The 9,829-nt window shown below is 31.0% G+C and overlaps 1 protein-coding gene across 1 annotated transcript; it reads right to left on the bottom strand.

The window, feature by feature from the left end:
• Window positions 4,428-6,016, bottom strand: LOC105159843 (zeatin O-glucosyltransferase-like). The gene has a single exon (XM_011077046.2). The coding sequence runs from the start codon at window positions 5,883-5,885 to the stop codon at window positions 4,521-4,523; it is 1,365 nt and encodes a 454-aa protein (XP_011075348.1). The 5' UTR covers window positions 5,886-6,016; the 3' UTR covers window positions 4,428-4,520.

Raw genomic sequence — 9,829 nt, 5'->3', positions numbered from 1 at the left:
AATATTAATATAAATATATAATTGATATTTGTTTATGCAATGATTATTTCTAGTCGTATAATTTATAATATTTTGAATTATTTTTTTTTTAGTAAATATAATATCAATATCAATCTTATTTTAATTTAACTATAATAAATTATTATTAAATAATAATATATTTTCTCTTTTTTGAATATTGGAAAAATTAAATAGCAAAAAAGATTAAATGAGAGAGAGAGAGAGTGTGTGTCTAAGTGGATGGTGGGGATATTTTAGTCTTTGATATATTAATTTTATATAATTTATAAGATTTTATAAAAAAAAGTTCTTATAAGTTCTTTAAAAAAAATATGACGCAAACAGTTTTATTGAACTTATAAGCTTTCAAATATCTTATAAAATGTTTTGAGGAGTTTATAATTTTAGCCAAACACCCTCTAAATGACGTATGAAGTACCCTTGCTAAAAAAAATCAAGGTGTCCTAGTTGGAAAGAAATACGACCACAAAGTGGGAAGGGAAGCAAGCTAGGTACGGAGAGTTTAAGGAAAAGTCCCGTCAAGCATAACTTGGAGTGGAAAACACCATCTGTCAAGTGGAACTAAAAGACAATATCTCCACAGATCCGTAAAATATTTCCTATGAGAACAAGTACCAAAGAAAATCTCCTTAAAGATATTTTACAAGGTTCACCAAATATGGCCTATAAATAGCCTATCAAGCAGTGGAGACACAACCGCTCATATAAATTTGCGATGGATATTTTTGGAACACTTTTATTAGTTTTCTGGAGGAATTCCAAAATATTGGCAGGGAAATGAAATTCAAAATCCCATAAAATCAAAAGCTGACACAATTTCGGATAGGATTTATGATGGGCGTCCAAATGTTACGAAAATATTGTCGTAATTTTCCTTTAAAAAACAAGCCTTACTTTTCGGACTATTACATCTCTATATCTATTAAACAGATTTGTCTGAAACTTGAAGATGTCTAAAATGTTAGAAGTTGGGCAAAGAATTTCTTTTGGTTCAATTAAAAAAATGTTATTTTCTTTTTACCACAATAATTGCGAGTATCGCTTTTCATATTATAAAATACAAAAATACATCTTTCTAATCCCAAGTTAACGGTAGAGGCCATGTGCCTCGTGGCCATTAGCAATTGTTAACTCTTATTGATTTTGAGTGATTTTAACTTCAAAAGCCCTGTTAAATAGTATAAAAAAATATTGTTTTGGTACCATTAAGTGAAAAAAAATATATTTTGACTTAATGTTGCCACAAACTATAAGAATTCTTTCCCCGTTTTACAAAAATAAAAAATGTTAGAAAAATTTTATTTTAATATGTATAATAAATATATAGTTCTAAAATAATAATTATTTTTATTTTAAATAATTTCTAGAATCTATTTTACTATTTTATAAATTAAATTATTATTTGGTCTAAAAATATATTAATATTTGAGCACAAACTATAAAAAGTAAAATTTACTTTTTGAATAAAAGTATTAGATGTTTTATTTATTAAATAATAAATTAATTTTTAAATTATAATTATTTACATTTGAGATAAATTGTAGAAATAAAATTAAAATTTATTTCTTACTTTTTTCGTTCAAAGTTTATTAAAATATTTTTATAATAAGTAATAATTTAATTTTAAAAATAATTAAAACATGTCTCTATAACTTTGTCTTCTATAACTTGCTTTGAACCACGTCAAAGCCACATAAATGTGCGTACATTTGGATATGATATAGGCACTATGATTAAAACCACTTTCTGCCTAAATTAACCATCACATTATATTTTGACTTTAGTAAACCCACTTGAGCCTTTTGGACTTGTTTTCTTGATGTAAGCCATTATATATAAATTCATTGCGTCATCATTTAACCCCTTGATTTTCACCCTTTCAAGAATTATTAGAGTATCAAGGGAAGTGAATTTATATTCAAAAGAACGGTTCTCAAAGTGAGGGTTTGAACATTATAGTTTTTGTGCTCTAAAGAATATATCTCAAAATGAGTGTGGGGTTTCAATTTTGTAGTCTTACACTATATGGGAACTAACATTGTTACCTTGTCTATGCTATTACAAAAATAAAAGAGAGAGAGAGAGAGAGAGAGAGAGAGAGAAAGAAAAGAACAAAAGAAAAATTGAAAAAATTAAAGAAAGCAATCTTCTTGCTACTAAAAAGAAAAAATAAAAAGGAAAGAAAAGAGTAAAATCTCTCCAAAAGAAATCGCAAGGTATAGTTCAAAAAATTGTCAAAAGAATTTGGGGAATGGAATGGCTAAATGAGTAACTTTTGAGAGTTTTGATCCACTGTTCACTCGATTCTTTGTTGCTTCAATTGATTTTTTTGAACTTAACCTCATTATCCTTAAATTTTTACCCCCAAACTAAATCTCCATTACAGCTAAAATCAAAAGATCTTTTGATCCATGTGTGTGCATATTTTACGGTGATGGAGAAGTGGTATATAAGTAAGCTTATAGTGAAATACTGTTATAGTAAGTACCGAGGGAAACACTCAAGCCATATACACTTGAGATAATAGAAAACGGTGAGAAAGAGTCCACTAGTTTTGTACACTTGATTTTGATGATGGTCATTGTGTAAAAACTTGTTGAAAGTATGTTGAGTTATCTTTTTCATGAAATGAGTCATTTGCTTTGTACACGGTTACAATTTACCTTGAGTATGTTCGATTATGGAGAGGGTTTTGAGTGCGTAACTGACTTTTGATTTTGCTTGAAAACTAGCAAAAGATTAAGTGTGAGGGTATCTAATAAGTATACAATTTATCATATTTTGATGATGATTATACCTTCTTTTTGAGCTAAAATACTCCTAATCACATGGATTTATTGTAATTCCAACTCAAAAGATTTGATGAGGAGTAAAGATGGCAAATTTGAGCTAAAAACAACATTTGAAAGCATTTAAGGAAAGGAGTAAATTGTGACAAATTTACTGATCCAACTAGACGCGCCCATGCTTACTGCTGCAGTCAATTATGAAGAAAAAGGAAATACGCGATTTATGCTGAAGAAAAGGGGGTGATTGCTCTATGGGTTTAGAAAGAATCCTTTAGGATATTTGGCTGATGCAAAGGAAATATTTGTTAACTTTTTAGAGCTAATTATGTACCTAACCATCTTCTATGTCTAGATTCGTAGGATGCTTATAGTATAAATAGGAGGACATCTCAACTCCATGAGACATCCATTATTCTATCCACTTTTCTATTTTTTGAATTCTCTTCAGTTCTAATACATTACCTAATTGTTAATGGAATTCTACTTCTTTTTAGTGTGTTCTTCTATTACCATGTTAGGCTAATTTTCTTATTTTTTGGTGGTTAAGGTTAAGGCGATTGCTTGATGCTTAAATATTGTGAGATCTAATTTATGCTTACTACTCTCGTTAAAATAGGTATTCATGTTATTTTTTGCACTTTTATTACAAACATCTAATTTATGAATAATGTGGTCACTTGTTCATTATCAAGAAAGTTTGCTTTGCTAATTGAACTTTGCAGATCCGTGTAATTGTTTGTTTAGTTCAATAATTAGTAGTAACATGACATGATTAATTATGTCACAGTAGTTAATTATGTTATGGTGAATACATGATCTAATTTAAATGAATTCTCGTAGAAATTGTTTGTTAGAATCAGACCTTTCTAATTCTTAATGATATTGGTGGATTAAATCTTATGAACGTTTTCAAAGTTGTTCATTAATTAGGAATTTAGTCAACGGTCGTACCTTGATTGACGAAAATGTGAAGTTGTTAGGTCATACCAATGATCATAACTAATTTATTTATTTAAGGGTGCTATATTTGCATCAATGATCAGCCAACGGAATCAAGCGTGAACCGATCTTAATCGAAAAAGTATTCTCTTAGATTTATCTCTTTTAATTTCATTATCTCTCTAATTTAATTTAGTTTTTATTCTCTTCAGAAGCAAACCCACCCACCCACCCACCCCCACTATTTTTTTATTTTTGAAGGAATTTACTTGAAACTAATCCCAGAAAAATTAACCCCACCCCACTTCTACAAAAGTATCTATAGAAATTATTTTTTATGATCTTGGCACCCATCATAAATCTTTTTAATATATAAGTTTACGATAATTAACTACGTAACCAGACATATTAATTTTAAAAAATAAAATAAAAGGATATCAAAGTTAAAATATAAATGGCATATATATGCAATATTGTATTATTAATATCTGAAAGATTCAAACTGAAGTAATTTAAAATGCGCCAAAAAAGAATTAAATATATCAATAAAGTATGTTATAAGATAAAAAATACCAACAATCTAAAATTACAGATTTAATTATATAATTTTGCCTGAAATAAATTAATCCATCAAATACAATAAAGTGATCACATCTATTTTATTTTTTTTTAAAAAAAATTAAACGTACAAGAAGTATATATTAGATGTACGTAGAAAACAAAACGACATAAAAATCCAATCCAAATATTTAGCCGGAACAACAATAATTTTCATCGGGTAATATGGGCAATGAAGCTCTGTATTTCCGGGCAACCAGCTTCATCCATGGATACTTTAATGGCGGCGCTTAACTCCTCCGCCCTTTTTCTAATCTCGTCGCCCTCTTTCGACGCCATCAACCTCTCCACGACGTTCTTAATCACCGACGCTGTGACCAGCTCCTTCCTCTGCGCCCACTCCCTCACAACCAGGCCTGTTTTCAGAACTCTTGTCAAGAATAGAGCATTAAGTGGCTGGTCAGAATGCATCGGCCAGGCTGCTACAGGCACGCCAGTCCAAAGGCTCTCGAAACACGAATTCCAGCCGCAGTGAGTCATAAATCCTCCTGTCGATTTATGAGCCAGAATTTGCAGCTGTGGAGCCCAATCTCTCACCACCATTCCATTTTCTTGCACTCTTTCTTCAAACCCTTCTGGCAGCTCAATCTTTCTCTCTTCTCCGGCAAAAATATCAGCTTTATCGGCATCTCTCAGCACCAATATGAACTTCTGCTTGCTTTGTTCCAGGCCTAGAGCGATCTCCCCGGCTTCTTCATTTGAAAACGAAGTTGTGGTTCCGAAAGAAACGTATATCACTGATCCCGGTGCTTGTTTGTCCAGCCACTCCAGGCATTTATGCCGGGGTTTTCCCTCGTTATTTGCATTTAAATCTACCTGTAGTGTTGGTCTAATAGCCCATTGCGGCTTAGTACTCCCACTGATCTCCTCCCTGGACAGTAGATCAATATAAGCACCATCTATCAATCTGCAGGTATTATGGATATCTCCATCTCTCTCTTTAAAAATACTAGAAACGATGAATTTGATAACTCCCTCAGGCATAAATTCGCTGATAGGAGGCGGGTCTTTGAGCGGTCCCTCTACTTGGATCGGTTTCCCCATCGCTTCCCACAGTACGAAGAAGAGATTAAAACCCGACACGCAGTTGAATGCATAAGACTCCACATTCTGGACTGAGACAGCGTCCCGAACCACCTCGAACATCATCCTGTCGTAAATGATGACAACTCTTCTTGTTTTCAGGGACAGCTCTTCTACAAGGCCGAGAACAGGTTCCCGTAAGTTGGCATAGGCCTGGACGGCTGGATACATGTGAACGGGTAGTTTGTCGAACGAGCTTGGATCAGGATCCACGGCGGCGATGGGAGGAGTTGGAAGATCATGGAATTGGATTCCTGAATTAGGTTTTAGGCCGTTGGACCGGAGTTTGACCTGGCGGTTGTGGGTGGCGGAGCCAACAAAGTGAACCTGAAGGCCGTAGGAAGCTATCAGGCCGGCCAGCTGAAGAAGCTGGTTGAGATGGCTTTGACCCGGAAGAGGCACCATTACCACGGCAACTTGATCACCAGATTCCATATCTCTTCACTTGGATGATTTTAGCAGATAGATCGTTATCCTGAATAGAGGGAACTATCTCTGCTACTGTTGTTGATGTAATAATTATGCATGTTTTTATGTCTAGGTACAGACTTTATCTTGTTCCTCAGATTCTTGATAAAATCGATCAACAAATAAATAAATAGTCTAGAAGAAATGGTCATCTTTGTTCGGCCCGTAATGGATCCATTTTCAAGGTCTTAAATTTGCTGCTTTGTTCTTTGGATTTGTGTTGCTGTCGTTAGTTATTTCTCGTAAGATGATTTGGACTGATATTTGCTGTCAGTATGCAGCGTAGGCAGGATTCGAAACAGCAAATAAGAGTGATGGGCCAATGGGTCTAGCCCATTACTACTCCTTCACTTACACTCAATTCGTTGAGTTCCCAAGGCCCGTCTAAACTTTTGCTCGCTGCAGTTGAATTGGGTCAAAGCCCGAACTCCCCATTAACCTTTTATATTACAAATGATCGGGCGACAAAATCGTTAAAGAAGACTAAGTCAGTTCCTAACAAAATCCTTCAATACTTAAATCAGAACCAAAAAGCTCATCAAGAACAACAAAAGCAGGAACGACACTCATTGATTATCGCCAAGCTTTCTACTTTTGTAGTTACACGATTTATTTTATTCAACGCACCTCTTCTCTCATACTAAGTCTCGATCGTTTAAAACCTAATTAATTCCTATAACGACTCGTACTATCAATTTTATGACAAACAGATACGTCCGTCGAAACTCTGTTTGATTCCCTCAATTGTCGATGTTAATTTATTTACTTTTAATTAATTCCCCCCGCCCCCCTTCCCCCCCCAAAAAAAAAAGAAAAAAAAGATAGAAGTTGGCATGTGTTTTATGGTGCCTATATGCTTAGTAGATAGTATGATCTAGTGGGCTATGTAGAGATCAAGAACCACAACTTCAACCAAAATCATTCACAAATTTGAATTTTTTGTTTTCATCTTAAACATGATATATATATATATATATATATGTGGTGTTCAATTGTTTGTTGTGGTAACATCCTAGCTATGTTATAGTTGTGTTGAAATACTATATAGGATTTGACAATTTACAATATAAGTTAAGATAGTAATTATTAATTAGAAGTAAAATCAACATATATACATAATTTTGACTTTAAAATAAATAAACGTTGAATGTAGCCGTATGATCATGTTTAAAATGCTTTTTATGTGGCAACCGACGTATATGACTTTTTCGCTAGTCCTATCAACGCTACATCTTTATGATTATTTATTAAGCAATTAAATTACATCAAGCCCTTTAATATATGATATAATTATGTAATTTTTGGACGGTAAAATAGAAATGTCAATTTTACCTTACTGATTTTTTTTTATATAAAATAAAAATATTATTAAAAAAATAAAAAGAACAAGAAATCTCTTGGACAAAGTAAATTAAATCAAAATTCAAGCTAAAAAAATTAAAATTTAAAACACCACAAACGGTTGAAGTTTGAATATTTTGTTGCTTTTAAATGGAAGCAACAACCATTGTCTTTATATAATTCTGTTTTTTTAAAAAAAAAACAACCCCAAAAAATTATTGGAGATGATTTAGTGGCAAGAAGCACATGAAGGAGAGAGAAGAAAAATTATATTGACATTCTTGTCTTTGATTTGAGCTTTATTTTTTTAAAAAATAATAATATTAAGTTGATCGATTTTGACTGATAAATTAGATTGTTCACACCGAGTTTGATAGCAACGGGATGAAATTTCAGACCGATTTCCAGTTAGATCGATCAAGTCGGACGATCCAGTCTAAATTTCAAACTTGGATTCGCACTCCCCAATCATGATATCAAAAAATAATTTACTACGTACTTTCTTTAACAAAAACTAAACTACATATAACTAATAAATATTAGGGTAAAATACACTTTGCCCCCCTAAACTATTCTTAATGTAACACTTACCCCCTAAACTACCAAATGTAACCTCATGTAGTTAAATTTTTAGACAATCTTGCCCTTGTATTATATATATAGTTCAAAGAATTTCTTTTTCTAATAATTTTGTATTTTAAGTTTAATTAAAATTTTCTCAATTGGAAAAAGCATCTTTTAATTATAATGAAGTAATAGAAAATTAGTAAATTAAATAGTTTGAATGTTATTGTATTTTACAGACTCAAAGTTAAGTAATAAATGAGTATAAAAAATACACAAAATATTTTCATAAAAAGATTTTATTAATTTTGTAATAAAATTAAGTTATTAACTATTTATTCTTTTATATAAAAATGAATACTTAAATGGTTTTTTTATATATATTTTCTTTAAAAAATATGATAAAATATTTAAATGGTTTTTTTATATATTTTCTTCAAAAAATATGATAAAATATTTATATTGATTCATTTTTTTCTAAAAATATTTAACTTTTGGTTAAGCATGTATATACTTGTCAATTTCTTTGAAAAGACATATACGAGTTGTTGATTATATATAATATATTTGTTGTGTATCTACTATATATATTAATTTATACTCCACATGTAATTTAAATTCTTTCCTTATTAAAAAAATTAATTAAAAAAATACTTTGGTGATGATTTAATATGAAAAATACTAAAATGTATATTAAAAATAATATAATTATTCAAAGCATGAGGGGCATTTTTGTCCAACTAAGAGAATAAGCTCTACATTTGTTAATTTAGGGGTAAGTGTTATATTAAGGATAGTTAAAGGGGCAAAGCATATTTTACCCTAAATATTATAACAAATTCACACAAAAAATAAAAAACAAAGAGATATATACTAAAATGTTTAGCGCAATTTAAATCCATAACATTATATATAATTATTTATGAGTTTTATTACAGCCTTAATTATTAAATCAAACATCTCATCGGTATCTTGTCCAACCTCCTAAATGCATAGAACATCGAAAACATGTCGTTTATAATATTATTTTGTACAATGTTGGACATCAAAAGATGTCGAATATAATATTTTTTGTCCCCCAAAAATTAAAAATAAAAAAAAATATAGTAACAAACACGCTTAACAATCATGATAAATTAATATTATTAATCACGATTAGACAAAATTAAAATAAAAAATTTAAATATTTATCATGATTAATTAATATTTTTCATGATTTTTAGCCGTAGCCAATATATTTGCAACAATTTTGGTCATGGCTAATGTTTTGAAAACAACGGCCAATGGCCGTTGTCAAAATCGTGGTTGATTTGTATTTTCTACTATCTTTTTTTTTCTTTTGCTATAATAATTACGTGTGTTGTGTCCAAATATTTTGAGATTTTTTGAATCTGAAAGCTGGTGTCACCGTATCTGTGTGCATGCATCATTAGATGTGGACACTCAATTATCTATGGAGTGAAACCGCAAACTGAGCCAAATATATAGTGTAAGTATTATGAATTGATTGGGCCCAGAAACATGAGAAATAGGAAAAAGAAAAAGCAGTGGAATGTATAGAAACAGGAGGGAGTTTGGTCTTATTAATGTATATATGCAAGTTGATGTGCTGGCCATACGTTGGCTGATTTGTGCTTCCGAGATATGTGGGGGCACCTGTCTAAAAAGAGGCAAACTTTGATTCCAAGAATAGCCACATACCAAAAAGGTTGTAATAAATGTACAGTACTGATCAGGACTTGGGAGTCCCAACGCCCCAATTATGTCATACGAATGATCATCATTTTTTCGTGTGGGAAATTCATATATAAAATACCATCAAAATAAAAAGAAAAAAATATATAATTTTGATCTTGTAAGTAAAGGAATGTAATTTTGTCCCACAATTTGGAAAATTAAATGAATTTGGTTTTGTAATTCGATTCCGTAATTTATTTTAGTCCTATAAGTATATGTGTGACATTTTCGGCCTTGTTGGACTCAATTTTGGCAATTTGAAGATAATT

The sequence above is a fragment of the Sesamum indicum genome, linkage group LG4 (assembly GCF_000512975.1).
Source record: "Sesamum indicum cultivar Zhongzhi No. 13 linkage group LG4, S_indicum_v1.0, whole genome shotgun sequence".
NCBI lineage: Eukaryota > Viridiplantae > Streptophyta > Magnoliopsida > Lamiales > Pedaliaceae > Sesamum > Sesamum indicum.
The sequence above is the reverse complement of the archived record's forward strand: the minus strand, read 5'-3'. Positions and strand labels throughout refer to the sequence as shown.

Coding starts and splice junctions, on each gene's coding strand:
- LOC105159843 (XM_011077046.2), bottom strand. CDS start 5,885: ATGGAATCTGGTGATCAAGTTGCCGTGGTAATGGTGCCTCTTCCGGGT.